The 24520-nt window shown below is 37.4% G+C and overlaps 1 protein-coding gene across 3 annotated transcripts in view; it reads right to left on the bottom strand.

The window, feature by feature from the left end:
- Window positions 1-24520, bottom strand: part of kcnd3 (potassium voltage-gated channel, Shal-related subfamily, member 3) — a 68455-nt gene that overhangs the window by 12125 nt on the left and 31810 nt on the right. For all 3 annotated transcript variants that reach the window (XM_056772336.1, XM_056772338.1, XM_056772337.1), the window contains exon 3: window positions 4124-4292. In XM_056772336.1, the coding sequence (XP_056628314.1) occupies window positions 4124-4292 (169 nt within the window). The remainder of the gene's footprint in view (window positions 1-4123; window positions 4293-24520) is intronic.

The following is a 24520-nucleotide window of genomic DNA, read 5'->3' as shown; positions in this document are numbered from 1 at the left end:
TATGTGCGTGAGGTGAGACACAATCAGCCAGTACGAGACGAAATCAGCATATAAAATCAGAAGCCTTCTTCACTTTGATCAAAGTTTCATTAAGGTGATGCTCACTTCAATAGTTCTGCATCAATCCCAGATGTCAGGTGAGAAATGATCTGAGTGCAGGCCGCTCTGAAAAGCCCTAGAGTGCTCTAGAAAAGAGCGAAAGACCCTGAAGCTGAAAAAAGATCTCCATTTCATTGCTGGAATCAGTCTAATGCGGACACTGCCGTTTCTGCAGGTGGTTGTGCATTGCTGTAATAGTGCAGTAATATTAACATTGCGATGTGGTTCAGTAATATTAATGCTGTTATTTGGTTTATCATTATAGATCCAGAGTTTTGGTGCAGTACAAGTGCTGCAGAGTTTAAGCTCTGTGTTATTGTTGTAGGGCAGAGGATGTCAATCTTGGAGTCGTGTGGGATCCCCTGAGATACAGATTAGTTTGTGATGTGTGTGATTCTATTTACATAAAATTATAAACAGTTATTTTAGGATCCTTTTTACATTTAACACGTTTTTATGATTTCATATCGGGGGATTAGACCTACAGTATATATTATATATGCAGCTTCTCTTGAGCTTAAAATATCATGTTAAATAGGCTGCGGCAGATACAAAGGTGACCTGGATGCAAAAGTGAATTCAAAGAAAAAAAACAGCTGTCACTATCGAACTTTAAAAGCTTTTAGGACTCAACACATCAAAACCAAATATCAATCAGACACAGTTATGCAAATGAGTTCCACAAAGTTAGACTGAAAAATGGAGAAAAACACTTTGTACTTTTTTGGAGGATCTCTTGACAGAAATGAAATATAATATACGTAACAATGTGTTCAGAGATTTATAAAGACCTTGTATACTGAAGCGTTATGTTTTATTACCTTAGAATGCCTATTACCTATTTCTATCTATTTACCCTGTAGGTCCCCTTACATGGAATTCATGTTGCTTCTACAGTAGCCCTAAACACATAAACTGCTCTACAGAGCACATTTCGTAAACACATTATCTCCTTCGGCAAAGAAGTGAAAACCTGGAGACATCTTAGTTCTATGTCAGCCACTGTAGTGCTTCGAAAGGGAGGGATGAGTGGTGGAGGAAGCCATTCGCAACCTAACCACTAAATTGAATACACTGGACCTTCAAATATTTAATCATTTTAATGTTATTTACAAAAGAAAATTTAGTATCAATAAAAATCAAACTGACAAACTAATAAAACAGTTAAACAGTCACAAAAGACCTCTGTTAGGTTTTGGTTGTTCTGGTGCCGACAGGTGATATGAAGCAAGGTCACCTCTCCAAAACTGCCCATTCGAACAAACAGGCCCCTCCCAACGGCTCTCATAAGGGAGAGCTATTTGTGGAAGACTGTCATTAGAATGAACATCGCTACTGGCTATCCTTTCCTCTCTTGCTCATTCTTGGTAAGCACAGCTGTTTCGGGGAAAAAGGTTAACTAAGGTCTCAAGGCAAGTTCATGCACTTGTATCACTCATTTATTAGTTACAGCTTAGGGATGTTTTAAATCACCCCCCAAACACGCACACACACCCACTACACATTTGATAATTACATTTGACCACAGGATGGTCCAAATAGCTTTACTTCCGATTAAAACTGAACTGCATCTCCCTGCGGCACATGGATAAAGGACAGAAAATGTTTAGGACAGCACTGTTGTGAAAATTTACATCACAACTCTGTTTAGGCTGATCCAAACTGAGATAATGTGCAAACTAGTCACTGCTGCAGTGGGAGCACAAGGAATTCTGGGTATGAATTTGCCATACTAGATAGAGTGTAAATTAACATTAAATAAAATGCTAAAGCCGTAGGAAATCTTGCCCTTGGCGACGCTGTGGCCCTGTTAATCCACCCAAACCTTGGCATGCATTAATTTCTCATCAGCATACATTAACTCCATGACTGCATGTGCAACGCATCGCTGGGTGTAGAAGTTGACATCTCCCTGTAGAAGACACAGCACGCACACACACACACACACACACAAAGACACACAAAGTTCCACAACCTTTCCAGACAATAGGGACGTAGATAGTTCATTCTAAGATAATAAAAACATAACGCTTCATTATGCGAGGTATTTATACACCTCTGGAGACATATGTCTTGTGTATATGACATACATTTCTGTAAATAGATTAAATTATTAATTTATTAAATATTACATACAGCACCTTTAACTAGCTGATAATAATAGTATACAATACTTAATTAGTTTACTTAGTATTTGCGTGCAATGTATTATTATTATTTTTGTTCAGAGTACAGTGTCGCTGTAGTGGAGAACGAGCGACCGGACCGTGGTTCGAGACTGTTAATAAGCACCAGCTGTTCGCGCACCGGTCCGTCGAAGAGAGAGGACCGGGCCAGAACATGTTAGTATTTGTATTTATGTTTTGTTCTGTTATTACTTTATTAAATGTAAAAAGATTCAAAGTAGGGAAGGAAGGAGGCGGGAACCGGCAGACATTTTAAATAAAGTTTTAATATAAATAATAACAGCCGGCGGCTACTCACGGCCGACCACCGGCGAACAAAACAAATCACAAAACCATACATACAACCATAAAACATGTTCAGCCCTAGTCCTCTCTCTTCGACGGTCCGGCCGCTCGTTCTCTTATATGCTCCCGATCTCCTACGTGATTCGAGACCGGTGCGCACAGCTGCCGCTCATTAACAATTACTCACCGGTCTCGAGCCACGGCCTCGCCCCGCCTACTCTACTACAGTCGCTAAATCAGCAATATGCTTACGGCAAACTTTTTAAAATCAATAGTGAGTCAAGTCTAATACGTGAAGCTCAGATTATGTGATGAATGTTGCTGCATAGACTTAAAAAAGTTCCTGAAAGGATTCTTATCGGGCTGTAAAAACTTTTAACATAAACTGAATCTTTCTGCCTGACAAAAGGCTCTTTGTAGTGAAAAAGAGCTCTACAGGGTATGAAAAGTTAATAAAGAAATGGTTCCTGACTGAAAGGTCCTTTGAGGAGCCAACATTCTTTCTTCTATTGTATTGTTTTAAAGAAACATTTAGCACTGCATAACTTCGTGTAGAAAAATCAAAATCAGTATTTTATGAGCTGTTACGATTGTAAGCATGAATGCTTCACAAACAGACACCAGGCAGTGAGGCAGCCCAGTGAAATAAAGCTATTGTGTGTCAAAACAGTGACCATGTTGATTTTCTCTGCAATCAAACTAATCTCTAAAAAATCCATTCATATTATTACCATAGCAATATAACCGAGAGGCCCATGGTGATTTAACAGATAATTACACCCAAACTAAATAACCTTCAGAGAGAGAGTGTGTGAGAGATAGAGATGTCTTGAGGAGAGCATAGAGCGATAGAGTGATAGATGGAGAGACGCAGGGCATGTTACCCTGCTGGGAACTCATTCAGAGTCTAGACTCAATCTTTTGACAGCATGCTACCATTAAACCGGTGACAGGTCATCCCTTTATTCCCCCAGGGGATGAGAAAGGCTTAATTCAACATTACGGCTGTTTGTTTGAGGTGTTATTTTGTATGGGGACAGAAAGGGATTGTGAACAGGCGCTATTATTTGTCATGCACATGGAAACAAACATGTTTAATAACCTTATTCATCTGGCAAGAAAAAAGCAACATGGATATCAGCAGGAAATCATACAAACCCATAAAAAACTGGTGGCAGGACAAAACACCAACATTTCAAAAGAAGAGCTCATGCAGATTGGAGGAGAAAAACGCTTTATGTTTTGGATTTTCTACTTTTGATTTTGTCTATTATTCCCAATTGGCGCAGGAACATCAGCACTAGTAACAATATTCTTTGATCAAAGAGTAAACACAACAGTACACGAATAAGACAACTGATCAATTATCATCTTCTGATACTTTTTAAAGTGTATCTCCGGACACCACTACTCATAAATCTGCTTTCATTTTTTTATTTCTGAATTGTCTCATTTAATAATATTCTCAGGACCAATATTATTCCTCCTTGTTTAAACAGAAGATGGAAAAGTGTGTAATTTAACAACGCAGATGAGGTTTAAAATCCACTGACCTGAACTTTCTGAGCCCGCCGTTTATCAGCTCTCTGGTTCTGATGGTAAATACGGCTGAAGTTTGAAACGATTACTGGAACAGGCAGAGCGATGACCAGCACCCCACTAAGAGAACAGATGGAGCCAAAAACCTTCCCCGCTATGGTCTTTGGGACCATGTCTCCATACCTGCAGAGAAAGAGCGAGAAAAAGAGATATATTTGTCACTGATATATGCAAATCCTGTTTTTCATAACACTTGTTTCACAACCCAGGAGCAATAATTAAACCAGACACACACACGTGGTATTACACTTGCACAATTCTAGCACCTCATAACATTTAAGATCCATCTGTTTTGAATATTACATTAACACTAATACTAAATCTCAACCTCTTACTAAAAATAGACTTTTGGTTTAGTGAAAATTGGCACTGAAAATGGCGAATGAAACAAATAAAGGAGCGTGAGTGTGATTTTTCATTAGGCGTGCCAGACTTCAAATCCAACAAATGATAATTGAAGCAGAAGGTGAAAGAAGGTGACACATTTATTTATTTATCTGAAATCTATCTGGGAAAGTCTATTGTTTAGAAAGCTGTTTGGTTACAAAGTCTTTTGTTTAGAAAGTTGTTGGTTTGGAAAGTGTTTTATTAGTAAAGCTGTTTGTGTGCAGTCATTTGATTACCAACCCATTTGTTTCAAAGATTAGTCTCGAACCCATTTGTTTGCGTAGTAAGTCTTTGTCTAGAGAATTGAGTACAGCCAGCTATTAGGTCTTTAAAAAATTCCAGAGTAGGTCCAAAATTATTAACATGCTGTGAAAAATCCCCTGTTAAAACACTAAAAAACAGCAGCAAAACCCAACAGAGAAGGAAAAAAGGCATTTAAATTGCTTGAATTAGAAAATGTAAAACACTCAATCCAATGCCCTTACTATTTCATGGATGTAAAATATGATTCAATACAATTATGAAAAATGAAAACACAATTACACGCACCACAGTAGATTTTCCTTAGCCCGTGCGATGGTTTTCCGCCTGAATTCAGGCGGTGGGGGGTAAAAAAGGTTTTTTGAAGATAAGAAAGTGGCTGAAATGTCTTTTCAAACATATTGGACGGTTCAAGGTGCCTTTAGGTGAAGGAAGACATTCGTTTTAAAAACGCTATAGTCTAAAGTAATTGGATGCTGATAGAATACAACCACAGAGTGAGAATCAGAGAGAAGCACCGGGAGGAGGAGAAAAAGCTCAAATTTAACCACAACGGCAGATAATGTGTTTTTATGTGACATGCATACACATATACAGATGTTAAGAACTAATACAGTTTTCCTTTGTGCTAATCCAAGTCTATTTCGTGACTGCCAAAGAGGATTTAATTAACAATGGATAATCCTGTTCCTTCATTAAATTATTTTGTGCTAGAGACGAACAATTCAATCCAACACAATCGGAAAACACAGAGCAAGAAGAGGATTTGTAAAGAGACACTAAAGTCGGAATTTAAATGTCCCAAATCACCAAAATGTCTCATTAGGAGGGAATGCTTTTGTGAGACAGGTTCCTATACTTTTAGTAAACCACAGTGGCATAAAACACTGCAGCGTCGCCAATATCTTAGAAATGAACAGGGTAATCATTTTGAAGTGATGAAAGAATCTTCAAAGAACATTAGAAAAAAACGTTTATATTATTCATCAATTTGTGTCGAAGCTATTTGTCTTATTTTTGGAGTCTCATTTAACACTTTTCGAAACTCATTTCAGGAGTTGATTAGGGGGCGATCAATGACGACTTTTGCATATTCCTGTGTGAATATATCAGAGAGAGAGAGAGATCTCGCAGTGTTTTATGTAATCTAAACTAATTTACACTTTACAACGCAATATACACGGTTATAGCACTACACAATACAATCTGGGACACAAAGATAAGAGAAGATAAACAGTCTTCTGGTACACACAAAAAGACAGAACTGAATACCCTGCAGGACGCGGGGCTTAGCAGCTCTGAATGATCGAAGTACAGGCCAAACAAAAGCTCCCTCTGGACTGAGCTCAGGATTACGGCTTACTTCTGAACGGCTCTGTGTATTTGAGTACATTCTGCTTTCTCATTTTCATCTAACTGTGATCTATGAGGATATTGATGTCTGTATATATTGTTTTGTAATTTTCTAAATTATTAGAAAGTGTATTTCAGTCTGAATAATCCACATCAAACCAGAGGAGCAGAATAACTGTCCCTAAACTTTGTTATAAGAGAATTCAATCACCAAGAGATACATTTCAAAGTAAAATGAGAAAACTGGTTCTGAGTACTTTTGCAAAGCAATGTGTTTGAACATTCTCTTTGATTTGAACAATAAACGAATAAAAGAACAACGTGTATGTTTTCGCGTTTGTATTATGTTTTATTATGTGTGTATGTCTTTCTAAGTGTGTGTGTGTGTGTGTGCATGCGTGCATGTGTTTGCCTGTTTTCTGTGAATCCCATTCATGTCTCCTGCCACAAGCACGCACACACACACAAACACAGATTTTATACATTAAGAGGGTCAACTTGTACATTCCATCCGTTCTATCTATTTGCATTTTTACATGATCAATCAACTTTCATTTAGCATTTTTAACAATCAATATCCATTGTAGAGACCGCGATGTAGGTGCGTCAGACTTTTACCATTTCCACAATTACACAAAAACCTATAGACACACACCGAGACACAAACACATTAGGCTGTTAGAGGCTCTGATTAAAGCAGTAAAAAAGATTTAATGGTGTTTGTAATCAAGGGTTTGGTCCTTCACACAGTGCTTTGCATTTAATATGGACAAATCAAACGAAAGATCATCTGATTCAAATTATTCATAGTATGCAGATTTTCTGCTCACACAATAAAACAATAATTCACACTTAGCATACAAAACCAATAAACACACAGGACATTCTTTTTGTTTTGCCTTTTCCAACCCTCATGTGTATCAACCTCATAAGAATGATTCCACATCTGCATATCTATTAATGTATTCCACACCTTCATGAACATGCATCTCCTTTGAAACTTACTGCAAATCAGAATATTAATGAAACAAAAAAAAGTTTCATTTATAGAGCTGATGGGAACTCATCTCTTCTCAACATTAGTTGGCCTTTTTCTATTCAAATTTAGATCATAGTTCCAAGGTGTTGTTTGCATTATTTGTTTGAGTCAAAGGTCAAGATTTGGCTGGTTAGCATGTTCCATGGTGGCATCTTTTGGCCTTTCATGTCATCGGAAAAGTCGCTAAGGACTAGGGGCATGATGTCACATGACATTTAGCCAACAGCTGAATGGCTGTATCCGGACCTGAGTGCATGTGATCTGTCAGTATGCAGGTCACGTCCTTCCACGAGGGTCCGCACCAGTCCAGCGTCTGCAATTTAGATAAATAGCCTTCTCCAGATATTCTAGACCTCTTTGATCTGTACGTGTGTGTCTTTTAGTCTTTAAGATGCAAGAGTCAGCTTTGGCACAATTAAACATTCGGGCGAAGGAGAGTGTACACCATCTTGATAAGGGAGCCGCGGCCACATTATTCATAGCACTGGACTCAGATCAAAGATGATATACGACAGACTTGGAACAAACGAGAGAGATAAAGAAAAAAGGAAGAAGGTGATAGGAATGCAGAAATACATACGGTAATACTGTGCATGTGTAGAACGAGTCAAAGTTTTAGTCCACAATCCAGTCAAACAATGGCATTTCTGAAGAGAACACGTCCGCAAATTTTTCCAAGATCTGTTTCAGCTGTCATAAAGTATCATGGCGTTGAGTTCTCCTTAACGCACACAGGCACATACAACCTCTTTCACGCATGAAGACTGCTTGATTTGACTGCTTTCATCGCTCTGTGACTCTACTGCGACAGTAATGAGGAAAGGGATGTCGTTAGCATGGAGAGCGTGTCATTAGCCCTTTAGCGCTGCGGGCCTGCAGACTTGCAGTTAGCGCTCGCTACATTACAGCCTGACTGCTGTTACACAACACACGCTCTCCCAAACTCACATCCCACTCACATCTAAAGCTCTGCCTCTCTCCCATCCTCCTCATTCCTTTCTTTCCCGCTTCCCACCCCCTCGCATTTCAGATTCACCTCCCACGGAGCTGGTGCGACCTGCTTGGAGCCATCATTCCAATATTCCGACATTCACTAGCCCTGTGTTGTCTGAAACAACAATTAAAAGAAAGATTTTCTCATTTCATTCACCAGCAGATCTGCTGTTACGAGCACAGAAGGTTTGCAGTGAAATAAACATGGAATTTAAACGATTTTTTTTGTGCGAAAAAAAATGTTTTTTCATAGCTCCGCATAAGAAATAAAAATCACAGATAAGATTTCTTTGAAAGCAAACAATTATTTCTCCTAGACGTCAATGAGATAAACGTGGAAACTTAAGTGTCAGATATTTCTCCTGAGAAAAAGAGGTTGAAATCTCACAAATGTCTCCATAAGAGTTTTAGAAGAGATCACAAACTGAGCACAGATGGAAGGGCTGCCAAGAAATGTTAATATAAATGAAGATTCTCATCAAATTTACCCAAATTAAGATTATTATTTTAGTATTTTAACAATTTTTTCTATTGTTTTTTATTTATTTCTCATATGCTATTTTAGGAGATATATCTGATACTAAGTTGATATCTAAGCAAAACACAACTGGATCTCCCAAGGCATAAAAATAATTTTCAATAACGTTTTCTTTTGGGGCAGGATATTTGTTTTAGTTACTGTATGTTTGTTTATGTATCAACTTTGTGCCATATGTTTCTGTAGACATTTATTAACATAGATTATATAGAGTAGCACATTTTGTTTTGGATAAATTCGATGTCAATGTTCAAAACGGTCAAATTTCTGCAATTAAATTATAAAGAAACCTTTCAATTGTAGACTTTAGTATTTTTGCCAAACTGAGCACATCTTATAATACTTTTGAGATCTCATCTGAAATTTTAGTTAAGAGACATATGTGAGATTTCCAGGACTTCCTCAGGACTTTTATGCAAACATTTGCATTTAATCTACATTTATTCCAATTAAGGCTCAGAAGACATGATTACTTTTTCCCACGGGCATGATTTTTTAAACATTTGCAGTTTGAGCACAGCCTTCCCAGCCTATATTCCTCAGGACCTAGAGAACATAAAATCCTAAACAAAATCTAGAAAGTGTCAGTTTCTGGGGCGATTAGCTTTATTTCAGACTTACTAATGAAGAGTTTGGTTCCAAAATGAGATTATTCCGTTTGAAAAAAAAAGTTTTTTAAATTAGGTATCATGTTTTTATTTTGTCTTATTGTGATAGTTAGCTCTATTTTTTTAGTTGGCTAAAAAATCAAAACAAAAATCAAAATTTGGCTTGAATCAAAACACAACAACTGCAGTTTGATTGATATTAAATGGAATGCCCAATGATAAAACAATGATAGTCCTGTATGAACTATCGCTTATTGCTCCTAAACTCTTTGTAAGTCGACTTGGATAAAAGCGTCTGCTAAATGTCTAAATGTAAATGTAACATAATTTTCATTTTTTATAGCATTTTGATATTCAAACATTTGGCATAGTTTCAGCCACAAACATTCCTAAAGGATTCATCAACTCATCTGACTTCCACCGCCTGCTTAAGTCTTGAAGTTTGTAAGTAGGTTGCTGAGGAAACTAGGCCACTCCTCCTCCAGCATCCTTCAGACTTGATATTTCTCCTTTTCCTCTCTCAGCTGATGAGACGTACCACCCCGATTATTATTCACCCCATTACGCAAACACACGCATTAACACCCTCAATCTTCTCCAGATGTGCTCCCTTGTGAGATGAAGAACCTTTGAGGTAAAGGATGTGTCTGGCGGGACATTTTGTTTCCCTCTCAAAAAACCCCACCTGTACGCTGTAGGGATGGGAAAAAATACCTGACTGTTTGGAAGCGACATGAAATGATTTAGAAAACATGAATTGTGCAAGTTGACTTTTTAAAAAAATCAAACCATCTTATACAAACCTAAAACTAGTATATATAGTATACTAAACTAGTATACTAATACATATAATTAATACCAACAAAGGGTTAAATCACGTTTCTGTCTTCTCTCCTTTTGCAGACCCAGACAGAGAAGTTCTCGCATAACATCAATTATCCATCTCAAATGATCAATCCAATCCAGGCTGCCACACCCGCTCCTGAAAACAGCACCTGTGTCTTATCAAATGCGGTTGCGTCACAGTCCCGATCTTCAGCATCATGACTAATTTATCCGTCCTCTTTCACTCAGCTAAATAATGCTGGCCTGTGAACCCACGTCGCTTAGTTCCGACTATAGATCGGTTTCACGTGTATCTCTCCGTAAAGTGATACGCCGGCCAGCTCATACTGCAAAGCAAGCTAATATCCTGGCTTACATGTTTTCAGGCCAATCAGAACGGAGATGCGGGTTAACGCTGGAACCACCAAACCAGTATGTTGAGGTAATTGATCTTTGACCCGGGTAGGAGCCCAGCATCGGCTGGTGATCGAATTTACTGATTGGGTTTTAATGAAACCACAGACAGTCATAGATCCTAATCAAAGCAGGTTCAGTTACTGATACAGATATGCAGTTGGAGCATCCGTGCACCTGATGCTTCTCATTGTTCAACCACAGATTTCAACAGCCTTAAACTGGCACGTAATTGGTGATGACAGCCGTCCGTCATCTGCCAGCCTCTTATCAGCGGTCAGTCAGATTGCACTTATTCAGAGCACCGTTACCCATTTAAGACATTGTGCACCTTCATGCATATTTGAAAAACTGGCAGGTTCAATGGAACCAACACGAGGTCTCAATGACATGATCCAAAATCCACTCTAGCCACTGAATCGAATGTCCCAAAGGGATGATGTTGTCACTGTGGAACATTTTACTATTGCGATTCTCCTCAGAGATCACAGGGGTCTTTTCAGAAAAACAGCAGTCAAAGCAATGCAAGCTGAATGAACATGAATAAACCAAATTTGCATTTCAAACACACGTTCAGAAATCTCAGGGGTGAAGTCAACGCCAAGGCTAATGCTGTGTTCAAACTAAATATGAGTTCTGCGATTTGCACAGGTAAATTACATACAAAGGTCAAGGCAAAGATGCGCGACCTGAATGGCGTGAAACGAGCGGCACGAGTTGAAAAGTTTCTACTCGAGCGAGAATTTCACATGAATAACATTGATACATGTCCGAATATGTGAAGACACTTAAAATGTTCATCTCAAGTGAGAAATTTGTGCGAAGAGCATTAACACCTACTGTTTGACACATCTGGACACGTGAAGCCACTACCCATTGCACAATGTTTTTCGCACGAAAATATCAAACTATTCCCGTGAGTATTAAAGAGCGACGAACGCAATTGATGTGAACACAGCATTAGCTGGTCATGAGTCTGATTGAAATATATTTTTATTAGGCAATATTTCTCTATATGCTGAAAGCAACTTTAAAGCAAGCAAGTTTAAGACTGATTCTTAAATTCTGACTTAAAGGCGTGGTAACTGATTTCCGAATTACGTTTGAGACAACTGAGTCAGGCCGAGTACCAAAACAACCCTGTAGCCAATCAGCAGTAAGGGAAGACGAAAGCGAAAGATGGGGGTAGGGGTGTGTTTGTTTTGGTGATATGAACATCAACAATGGCTATGAGAAATCTGACACCCTGCCTTTAAGTGTTGTAAATTAAGGACTACAATGACACAAAATGGTCACCCTTGACCTCTGAATCAGACAGTAGGGAGTCTGCAAGGGTGAAGTCATAGCAGCATGGCACCATTTATTCATGAGTGAATTAAACATTACTTAATTCAGACATTAGTATTTTTTTTTTTTAATTAATTTATGTAGCTGCAATCCATAACTTCTTTTGGTAAATTACCTTCCCCTTGTTTACAACGGCACGCTTATAATAGTGATTGATATATTGATCTGTACGATTTTGGGGGAAAATTTAACATCGGTTGACTTTAAACTATATGAAGATAAATACATAAAGTTTCCTTTTATTTTTCAAACAGAGATGGCGAAAGAGATGCAAAATTAAAAATTGCAGTTTCAAATTTTTTTTTTGCTCTATGCACAAAACATATTACAAATATGTATCCATTTTGGCAAGGTTTCGTACACTTTTAATTGAGTTTTAATTTAAATAATTAAGCTTCTCAATAACATCCTTTTAGACACAGCTGTTGGCTAAGGAAAATACCAAAATGTATTATTTTTTTATATTATTATATTATTTCATTAACTGCCTGTCATCATACTATTCCAACACATTGTTCTTTGTTGTAAAGTCTCTGTACTGTTGCCTCTGTACTTCCATCATGTTACTCTTAACTAGGTTTGGAGACCTCTTCAGCTCTCTTTAATAATTTAGGAGCTGAGGCCTAGTCTTAACACTTAGGAACCTTAATGTATCACCCTTATTCATTAGTTAATTCTTAAGTAAACTAAGGTTATTCTTAGAATTTTGACACACTTAAGAGTAAAATTTTACTTTAGGTGGCTTTATACATTCAGGGCCCAGCTGAATATTTTGTACATAGTCCATAAAAATAAAAATGTAATATAATATTATAATGTATAATATAATTTCATTTGATTAAATTACATTTTCAATGTATATGATTTTTTATTTTTTTTTCATTTATCCCATTTCATATTTTTAAACTTATGAACTTACTTTCATTCATAAGTGATATGGTTTGTGAATTTGCAGGGGTTAAAGATTCATTCAAGTTTAGGTTTCAGCTTTTGATGAATAAAATAAATGTTGATTTAGAGTCACGCAGACACTGACAATTGACAGATCGTGTTGGTCAGCTACGCAAACAAGTCTACCAGAATTAATTCTGTAAAGCAATTCGGTTGACAACTACCATGTGCTATGCTGATATTTATTGGTATAATATTCTAATAACGGTAATAATATATTATAAAGCAATAATGCTTTTTTATGATGGTTATTCCATATGCGTAGCAAAGTTTCATAAAATAAAGTAAATAAAGTGATATTTAGTGTAACATGTATTGTGGCCAGCCATTGTATATCGGGGTATTTTATAACAGCTTAGATCTCGGCTCAACCAATCAGAATCAGGGACCAGAACTGACCATTTTATAAAATATATTAGATAAGTTGATGCATGTGATGTTTGGCATTTTGGAACTTCCACCAGATTTAGCCACTGAATTATCACAGAGACAGACGTGATATACACCTTGTTCAGTGTTCTCTGTCAGGAAATATGGATATTTACAATAATAGCTCAGTAGATAGAGATTCAAAAGTTACCAGACTGAATGTTTGAGGAATATCAATAAGGAACTTCAGAAAGAAGAGGTGCCTCTTAGTGGTGTACTGCAAGATACATATCCCACTTACAGCCTCTCAATGTGACATGATCCATTTGGTGAATTTGAATATGCTAATTTTTAACAATGCAATTAGTTGCCAAGGTGACAGAACGAAACTGAAGAAAGACTGCTGTGTTATGCGGCAGTATATTAGAGACATTTGTCTTTTCTGTCTGATCTTACCTCCGCTTAAGACATTAACCGTGACGGAAATGGGGGCAGAGGGCATTCTCTGTCTCCTGTTGTCCTTAAAGACAATTTCTCCTGACATGTGGAATCATGACTTCAGTATCCAGGGTCTCCAACACTGGGAACAATCAATACTTGTCTCTATGGTGATTTAAACAGCGGGGATCTCAGCTGAAACCATTTTATTCATCTTATTACTGCTACTGTCATCAGTCATCAATGACGCTCCGATTCATTCACTCATTCTTACTCTGATGTGTGGTCTGTGTCCGCAGGTGACATCTACAAATGTCTAGGAGTGCATATATGTGTGTGGCGCGTTTAAGGTAGTCGAAAGTTACAGCAGATGCCCCTTTAATGGATTCCCATCGATCGAACAGAAAACGCTCAAGCTTCACCACACGCTGGCACCTTGATGTCTTTTATCTGTCTCTTGGACCTTTCACGTTTTTATCTAAGTCTATCTTTCTCTCAGCTCACCTTTAGCCATCCATCTTTCTATCTTCACCTACTTTTCCAGTTCTTTAACGGAGGAAGAGTGACTGTGGATGTGTCTGTCTGTTTTGTGTCTCTTTTATATTCTGTGTTGTCTACATCGGGTGGAAGGTGTCAAACTAGAAGAAGCTGTGGTGAGCCATGGGTCTAAACCATGGGATTTATATATAAAAAAAAAAACAAATGGCAAACTCAAATAAATACAAAATACATTTTTAACAGAATTAAAGAGACTTGATTAAAAGGCAGTTCGCAAGTTTACCTAGAGTGGCCTTAAAGCGTTATTTGGGCACTTTTGTCACATTTAAGAATTGCAAAACTTTGTTGTGTTAGTTAGCTACAACATATCAAACCAAGTGGAATAACAACTTACTGAGAACTGACTATTCTTATCCAATTTTACACTTCAGTAAAAGTAAAAAAATCACTTGAAACCAAATGGTCTCACTGGGATTTTTAGTGGATGTGCTAAATTCATTTCTTTCTAGCAGGGACAATAGACAGTGAGCGACTGCCCCAGAATTAACTACAAAGCTAAATTTCCGTAGTCCCTGGGCAGGAATTCTAATACAAATTACCTCTAATATCTACATCCTTCAACAATGAAAGCTCATATAACACAAAATAAAAGACAACCCAATACAACGCAATAAAACTGTATGTACAAAACATCATCAAAGTTGATTCCCAACTATGGCCATGTTCCATAAAGTTTGACAAGAAAAAATTCTTTATAAAATGTTTTGCCTTTACAGTGTTTGTATTACACTCATTTTTGATAAATCCTTGATTTGTTGTTCATTTCAAAGAAATTCATACATTTTGTATTGATTTTGTCTGGCTAATTATCCAAATTATTTTTGAAACTGAACTGAAGTTTAAGTATATTAAGTCAAGTATAGGACATCTTAGGTGAAAGAAGTACACTAAGTTTGTATTTGATATCCTAAAAAATCCTTTTTATTACTAAAGATAATCTTAAGAACATCTAAGTGTACTCAACTGTGCAATTTTGAGACACCATGAATATGAACTAAAATGTGCTTTTAACGTAATGTACCACAAGTGGCATTTTTAGCACATTTTAGTTCATATTCATGGTGTCTCAAAATTGCACACTTGAGTGACTTAGATGTTCTTAAGATTATCTTAAGTGGTAATAAAGAATAATTATTTTGTATATTAAGTACAAATTAAGTGTGCGAAAATAGAGCACTTTAAGTACATTATGGAAGTGTATTTTTTTCACCTGGGATACTATACTTGTTTGTGATTAAATTCGCCCACTTTGTAGTACACAAAACTAGTTTGAAAAGTACATACAGTATATTTCTGTATAATGTATAACACGTTGCATAAAGTATTTCTTAATTTTAGTTTAAAAGGAGTCTACTAATACAGTAGAATACCTGACTAAACTTCTTTTTTGTAAGGGTTAACTAACAGCAAGTGTCTTATTCACTGTTCAGCTAATCTGTAAGGCAAACACGACTCTGCCCAGTGTAGTTATATAATGGTCTGGGTCAGCCCACGTTTCGTTCTTCTGATCTAATAGTACAGTGTATGGAAGCAACTCTATGCTGAACTTATGGTCCATTATGTTTGACTGCTCTGTGAGAAAGCGTACAGTAATATGTGGTGCAATTTTACCTATGTTTGCTTTGGGTTCCCCATGAATTATTTATTCATTCAACTCTGAAGTGACAGTGGGAACCCAATTAAAACCTGCTGCTCACGCCAATAACCAACAGCCAAACAATTTCATACATGAGGCCCCTGATACACGAGTCCAGGCCGATGAAGGGAAGACAGACCAGGACCGATTCCATTTCCAGTGTATTTGAAAGCTAATCAATTAGAAAAGAGTCTCTGAAACACACACACACACTCATGCACATGCTTTTCCCCTCTCTGACCTCTATTCATTGATGTCCTGCCTGTGATCTAGATAGGTAGAGACAGAAAGAGGGAGAGAGAGAAAGAGATGAAGACAGCAAGAAAGATAAAGCACGAATGTGCCTTTTAATAATGCAACAAAGACCAAGCACAGCTGGGGGTATAGGGGCCATAGCAGGATCAGAGCCCTAGTGAGGAGACACTCTCCGGTTTAGAAGACCTGTGTCTGTGTCTCCTCCCCGTTGAAACGAATGTGTTGGTTCTATGATACAAATGTATTTTTGTTGTGAGTCAAGTGCAAACTTAAACGTTTAGTGCCCCTAACGTTGTGGACACACACACATTTTTTTTTATATCATCTTATTGATTTTTAATGTCTGCTATTTCCACACCTTAAAGTCCCAAAATGCAACAAAGGCTGACTCACCCCTACGCACACACACACACACACACACACATACAGTAACATAACACATTCTAATTACTGACAAGCTAAGCCATTATGAGAGGACATACTATATCGCTGGTAAACACACAAATATACCCAACCTGTCTGCAGAGAGGTGTTCAGAGGACAGGTCTGTAATTAAAGAGCTTCAGTGTGCAAGTGTGTGTGAGAGCAACTTCCTATCAAAACATTTCAACATCACAGCATGAAACCTAACAGAGTGATACGTGTGCGTTTATGTACGTGCCTGCGTGCGCACATGTCTCTTATCTCTGTCCTGTTTGGACCACTCTGACCTGCATTCAGACAGGTGTCAGTCTCTCTCTCTCTCTCTCTCTTTCTCTGTCTTTATATATTACCTGTCCATAGAAAGGGCAGCAGGGCGGCGCCAGAACGTTTTCCTTGGGGGTGCTAAGGGGGGGCTTAACAGTTTTGAGGGTGGGCTAATAAAATTATTAAATAAATGATTGCCTCAGCTATACAACATAAATATATTCACAAATCCCCCGAACTCCATATACTCTGTCGCAGTTTTACAATTCTGTAACTATAATGTAAACTCAGATGGGACTAGCGCTCCACGTACAAAAACAACACAACCTCTGATTGCCACGGCAGGCATAACAATCTGCTTTACCTAATCTTGAAGTACTCTCTGTGGTAAAATGGAGAGTTTCTCTTTCAGGTCAGTGCGATTTGTTGAGTTCGCATCTATCCAAAAGTCACATTTTCTTACACTAAAGTACCAGAAAAGTTCTGATTGTAACCAGAATATTGCATTGATCAGATGATGTTCTGTTATGTATCTGAGACATCTTCAGAATGTCAGAATGTAGTTTCTAGATCAACCAAACACTACGATCAGGTCTACAAAACAGGGAACTGCTTTATGCAAAATGCACTCAGCACAATTTTTGGGGCCATTACTTAATTCGGTTAATTTCTTAATAGCGATTCTTAATCTGCAAACAAAGAATCTCCACTCTACTAAATTGCAGTCATGCAAAAATAAAAACTTCTTTCATAGTAAAGGAAGAATAAAAGACAAGTCAAGCAACACTTCCAGCGCATTTGCTGTATGTCAAGAGGTTGGAAATCCAGTGACAGGAAGTCAATATCAGCAGATGTAAATAACTTTGCCATTTCCCCTGCCTGTCTGTCCGTCTCCTGCTTTTTCTTTCTTTCTACCCTCAACCTTCTTTTGAGAGCTATTAAAATGCAGAAACATAGAGGAGAATGTTTCTGTGGATTGAAACTGAAGGTAAAACTAGCAGTTCTTATGGTTGATGAGACCCAGGTGAGGTCTAAAACACTATTAGGATTCTGCTCTTTTACAAAAAAATGACAGAATGTGTGTCAAAACTCCACACTTCTTCACTATCTGACATGTTCCTTTCAGAGGATTTCAATGGTTTCAGTTCGAAATTTCAAGTCTTTAAGGAAATGATCATAAGTTGGAGATGAAAAGTGCTAACCATTTCTATTGAAAAACAAACAGCTTTTACTCTCACGCTCAGGTTTTTAATCCGTTTTAATCCTTTTTCATATTTAGTGAGCAGCTGCGTCCAGGTGATATTTCTATGAAACGATTTCAATCGGCTCAGGATAGATTAGTGCTGACATTTAACCAAAATGTGTTGGCTAATTTAGTCAAGGGCTTTTGAGAGCCCAGACTGTACTGGCGGTGGACCAGATTGGAACAGAACCGCAGTGCTGGAAACATTAAGAAAATCTGATAGAAACCGGCCCCTATTAACCTCGAGGACAGACAGACAGCATATCTGAAGGAGAGCAGTGGAATCTTATTTTCAGGATTTTCATAAACTCTTTCTGCTGACCACCAATGAATTATGGGTAAAAGCTGTTACACTGGAGATTAACAATCTTTGCTTCGCTACAGAATTCGCGTCGAAAAATGTGATTGCTCCTGAAGTGTTTACTTTCAGAAATCCACACAAAGATTTTGAAAGTACACTCTTAAAAAATAAAGGTGCTTCAGCCATTATGAGCAAATGGACCGATTTAACAAAGTCTTTAATACTTTTCTGAAGCTTGACAACAACTATAAACATGATGTCTATGAGGAGGCCTGGAAATCTCTCTGATGTCACCTAAAATATCTTTTTAATTGTGTCCCGAAGACACCGGGAGGTCTTAAAACATGTAGAACGTCGTGTGGAAGAGTAAAAAATATAGACATTTTGAGATTAACTTTTCCTTTAAAAGGTTCTTCACAGAAGAAACATTTTTGGTTCCACAAAGAACAGTTCAGTCAAGACCTTAAATAATGAAGAGTACCTTGAGCAATGAGCTATTTCTATCTACATACACGTCGGGTCCCCTTGCATAGAATTCGGCATGTTGTTTCTACAGTAGACCTAAATGGACAAGCGTTTTTCATAAATATGTTATCTCCTCCGGCAAAGACACGAAATGGTGATGATCTTAGTCTTGTGTCACCCACCGTAGTGCTTCGAAAGTGGAGGGAGGGGTGGAATGATCTGTTGATTGGAATTCGCAACCTCACCACCAAATGCTGATACATTTCATACACTGGACCTTTAAATTACAATTTATTGTGCAAATTTTTTAATGTTTAATATCTATGTTAAACTATACAACACTACAATGATTATAGAACAACAATTAAGTTGTTACATGTTTCATTTTTAGAGCAAATTATTTAATATATTATTTATTTTATAGATTAAGTAACATGATAGATGCAACAGAGGACACTTATACGACAATACAACATTCAGAATATAACAAAACAAAATGAAAAATGAAAGTCAGTGCAATAATGTTTAATGTGCAGCGAATTTGTGAGAGTGAGAGCAAGAAAGATAGAGGCTGTGGATGTGGACAACAGTCTTGACAAGAGATGACAGATCCAAAATAAACCCAGAATCCAAATGCAGTTGTGATTGAAATACAATGAGTATCCCTGCACCTGAACAACAAACTATGCATGGTCTCTTTTTATAGTGTGAGGACTGAGAGTGATACCAACAGGTTACTGAGTCCAGGAAACTGTCCATCTCTCTCTCCAGAAAATCATGACACTTCAGATCCTGCTGGCATTCTCTCTCACTGAGAAGACTCTCATTCTCCTAAACTGTTCATCAATTTTGATGTTTGTTGTTTTCTTATTCGCCTTTCTTATTCCTCGTGATCTGCTACTGTTTTGTATTCGTTATTTTCTTTCTACTTTATAGTAAATAAAGCACTAAATGAATGTGGTTTCATTATTACTTCATAAGGTTTATCATTTTTTTGCCACAAAACAATTTAATACCTTATCAACCATGCCTGGTCCTTTCTGAAATAATACAAGCAGTACTATTGCAAAAATAACATGTAATAGAAAAATGTAAAACGGCTTAGTCAGGCTGCCACAAGACAGTTCAATGCTTAACCCTATTTGAGAGCACAATAAAAATATTCACGGCTACTATACACACACTTACGTCTAAATAGCAATATCACTTCCGTATTTAAAAATGAAAAACTCCAAGTTATAGTTACTGAGTTTAAATGTAAGAAGATATTTTGGTAAAGACACTTTTGATAAACTGATAAACATAGTACTAGAGAGCTTTATAAAGGTTAAAGAGATGATGTACTGTGTCCAGTTTATTTAAAATACAATCGCAGCTATTATCTTCTTTTATTGCCATCAGTATTCTAACCTATTCGATGTTTCCTTCTTTCTGTCTGTCCCTCTCATGCATTTTACAATCGCTGTTTGAGTTTCAGCCCTTTCATCTCGGTTAGACTGGTCAGACTTTTCCTCTGTTACAGTTTAATTAATCTACATATTTTCTCTCTTAATTTGGCTTTAACAGTAATGTAGGAAGTATGCTTATATTACATATGAGCTGTCTAACCGTTTTGGAGTGTGTGTTTAGGGGGAGAGCAGAAAAATAATGTGATCTGAAATATATCCCAAACCGTTTAAAGCTGCCAAAAATTCACATATATGTTCATATGAATCACGTTTAAGCTTTCGTCCAGATTCATTACTGTTGAACACATTTACACAGACTCTATACTTTCAATGCGACAATTGAAATTCTTCTTTGCAATACTTGTGTAGCATTTATAAATTCTTGTAAATAATATGTGAGATATAATGCAAGGAAATTGAGTCATATTTTCTAAATTTTGATTTATAGCGCAAGAATTTCTGTGCATTGTGTAGTAGAAGTTTGCCTCACACTTTTAATGGTGAATTGATAATGACTCCTGCCTAATAATAGTAAAAAGAAAAGCTAATTTGGACTTTGTTACTGCCAACAGATTGCAGAAGGACACACCTTCCTTCAAGACATCAGAGACTCTAATTAGATACAGTATGTTTGTGTGAGAACTGTGTATTGAAAAAATATCTTTGTTAGAGAAGTGAAGCTTTTGGAGTGTAAAACAGGTGTGTGTGTGGTTATAAACAGAAGAGGGGTGTGAGATCAGCCTGAAATAGTAACTGTAAAATAAGATTACATCATTGTTTTTGTTATCCTCAGACTTGACAGAAATTCGTGTGTGTATATGCAAGAGGAATAAAGGCTTTCTTGTCCAAACAACATTTAAATACACTGAGATTATAGATACATTGAGATTGTATATTCCTTTACTGAGTGGCTGAGTGGCTGAACGTTGCCTGGTTAATATCTTGAGTCAAAATCTAGTTCTAGTATAAATGATTTAATGAAACACCACCCAAGAGAAGTTCCACTAAAACACAGAAATGAAAAAATAGCCCGGATATGATGATAGCAGGAAATGGGTGACAGACAAATTAGATTTGCAGCATCCATTTCAGTTCAAACATCAAATGTGACTTTCTGGCCAAGATCTGTCAGTATAGAAGATTATGTGGAAAAACCTGCTCTCTTATTCATCTCTGTAAAAGCACGTGAAATGATGGGCATGTTTAAACATTACGATCCCTAGATTTAAATGGAAGGACCGCTTCATATCCTGAATAAAAAATACAACTGTTTGTACAATGCGAGCGTAAGGCAATGTAAAACAGAACCTGGGAAGAGGTGCAGAGAACACAAAATAGAAGTAAATAGGAAAAGACATTGTTAGGAAATCACAGAGATTATTGAAGGTAGCTTACAGAAGAAACTAATAGAAAATTGTGTTATTCTATCCAGCAAATTAAAATAAGTGAGCTACAAAGTAAGTGCTGAGAAAAGGTGGATTTTCAGATGGATTAAAATATCCTTATTGTACTAACAATACTTTTTGGCAGTAAAGTAAAATCATTTCAGTGCATATGCTGTATGACATTCCATTCCATTCCATTTTCTACCGCTTATCCGAACTACCTCGGGTCACGGGGAGCCTGCGCCTATCTCAGGAGTCATCGGGCATCAAGGCAGGATACACCCTGGATGGAGTGCCAACCCATCGCAGGGCACACACACTCACACATTCACTCACACACTCACACCCTACGGACAATTTTTCCAGAGATGCCAATCAACCTACCATGCATGTCTTTGGACCAGGGGAGGATACCGGAGTACCCGGAGGAAACGGGGAGAACATGCAAACTCCGCTGTATGACATATAAATGTTAAATATACATATAAACACTTATAAATGTTTATATTTTAATCCATAATCAAACCATTTTTTCTTGTGAGGACTGTCAGCTTTTACTATCCTGTGGAACATTTGATCCTTCTAAAACGCATGTACATGTATGTAATATCCTCAGTAACATATGAGGGAAGGAAATAAAAGACAGAGAATGAAAAAGGTTCACAGAGGTGGACACACACTGAATTGGATGGTCTGAGTGGTTAGTGACTAAGCTTTCATCAGAACTGAAAAGCCTCTGATGGGCCGGAGTGGATTTAGAGTGAGGCTTTACCACATCTGACCCCCTTTAAAATCTTTGGATCAAAAATCAAATAACTCCAGGTCTGCCGTATGGGAAAGTTGCCAGTACTGTATTCCAAACTGCCAGATTACTCAAATCATAAGCTGTCCATTTTAGTAACAAGGTATTCCGCCATTCATGTTAAAGACCAGCCAAAAACACATCCTGAGCACGGAAAGGCACAGGCATAGCATTATCTTTTGAATTCATAAATGTTAATGTAATGTCAACAGTCCTGATAGTGTGTGTTTTTATCTGCAAGAAGAAATTAGTTTTTGCTCATCTGTGCGACATCACTAAAGTGTCCCTGTTGGATGTTAGAACGACACAGAGCAGATGTTTACACAACATCTATGACTTAAAATGTGTATGAAACTGCTCTCTTGAAGATGTTTATTGCACACCAAAGTGATGTAGAAAACATAACACAAAGCTTCCCAGATGATGCGCTCTTCCACGGATAGATCTAGGCAATCTTCTCGCACTTACTGGAAGAATAGAAAGAAATGTCACATTTCACATAGCATGCACTGGCTGAACATGTCTGATCTCTGCCACGCTTGCGCTTACGCTAACAACCCTGTCTGACAGAATCACATCTCAAGAGGAAATAGGATGAGACACAGTTATCTTTGCATTCAGCACGATGGCAATACAATTCTAGCCTGTGCCATTTTCCGAACCTATCTCCCATGGGACTGCCACTGAATATGAAGCGCTGTATATATGCTAAGCTCTATCAGACTGTCATTGTAGTTCTATTTATCAGTCTAACCGTCAAGATGCTTTTAATTAAAAGCTTTTGTCTTCATTTCAAAGCCGAATACCTTGTGAAGATGCTGAGAGGTAAACACACAATAGGTCAGAAATATTAGCGGAACACTTATCCCTCCTTTCAGAGAGAAAAAGAGAGGGAGACAAAGGAGAAAGGGGCTAGTGTGGGCTATTTTTAGCTGCTCTTTCTCATTAGCATGTTCTTAACTCTCAAAGAGCACGAATCTGAAATAAACATCTTCAAACCCCACCAGCTCTCTCAGGAGATGCTTCACAGATCTAAATTAAGAGTGCAAACGTGTTGGATGCTGAGAGACGTTAGGAGCTAACAAGCTTATATTCTGTGTGGAATGGGTTTATACATTCCAATATAATTTCTTTAAATGCTTATCTAAAATCAGCTTCTGCACCCAAAACATAATTTCAACGTGCATATAATGCTTTCATCAACGGTGACCTTAGATCAGTCCTCCAGCTGTGATATAGTTGGACAGATTCTGTTTAAGATCAAGAGCTCAGTCATGGGAAAGGACTGAAGTTGGGAGTTTCAGAGTCTCTATTTACCAAATGTGTCCATAAACTGATGAAGGGATGTGGGACATAACTTCCTAGGATTCTGGGTAAAAACAATCTTGCACACACGGCCAAACTTTAAGAAGATGACCTTCAAGCTATAATGCAATACAAAGTATGGGTTTAAAAAAATGTAAAGATTTTGCAAATTGGATTCATAAATAATAAATAAAAGATTAATTTAAATAAACAAATGTGTAGTATAACGATGATGGTTCAATAGGTAAATGTAGTGATAAAACATAACCAATAAATAATGTACATAATGAACATATTTTCTATGATCTATTTCTTCAATATAAAGACACTGGATTCATTACAATCTGTCTGCTGCACAGAACAGCGTCTGACGGTGAAAGAGTCAACGGTGAGGGAATGTATAATCTAATAGGAAAATTATTATATTTCCTTACAACATAAATCACTGTTAGCAACAACAGTTTCAACATCCACGCAAACACACACAGGCAAAGCAAATCGTCTATGAAGAAAAACTCACACCCCTCTGTGAAAAAATGAGAAGGAAACAGCAAGATTTTACAACTGTGCAAACATGCACTGACGGAGAAACATGAACAGTGAACGAATAAATGAGATTTGATTTCTAACAACAACAGAAAGAGGGAGGGAGATATGTCTGTTTTCTTTTGACTGGTAATAAAGGGGATATGGGGTAGACTTGTCCTTGGGTGTAAAAAGGGAATGCAGTACAAATACTTTTT

Source organism: Triplophysa dalaica, chromosome 18 (assembly GCF_015846415.1).
Source record: "Triplophysa dalaica isolate WHDGS20190420 chromosome 18, ASM1584641v1, whole genome shotgun sequence".
Classification (NCBI taxonomy): Eukaryota; Metazoa; Chordata; class Actinopteri; order Cypriniformes; family Nemacheilidae; genus Triplophysa; species Triplophysa dalaica.
Note: the sequence above shows the minus strand (reverse complement) of the source record. Positions and strands in the feature narration are given on the sequence as shown.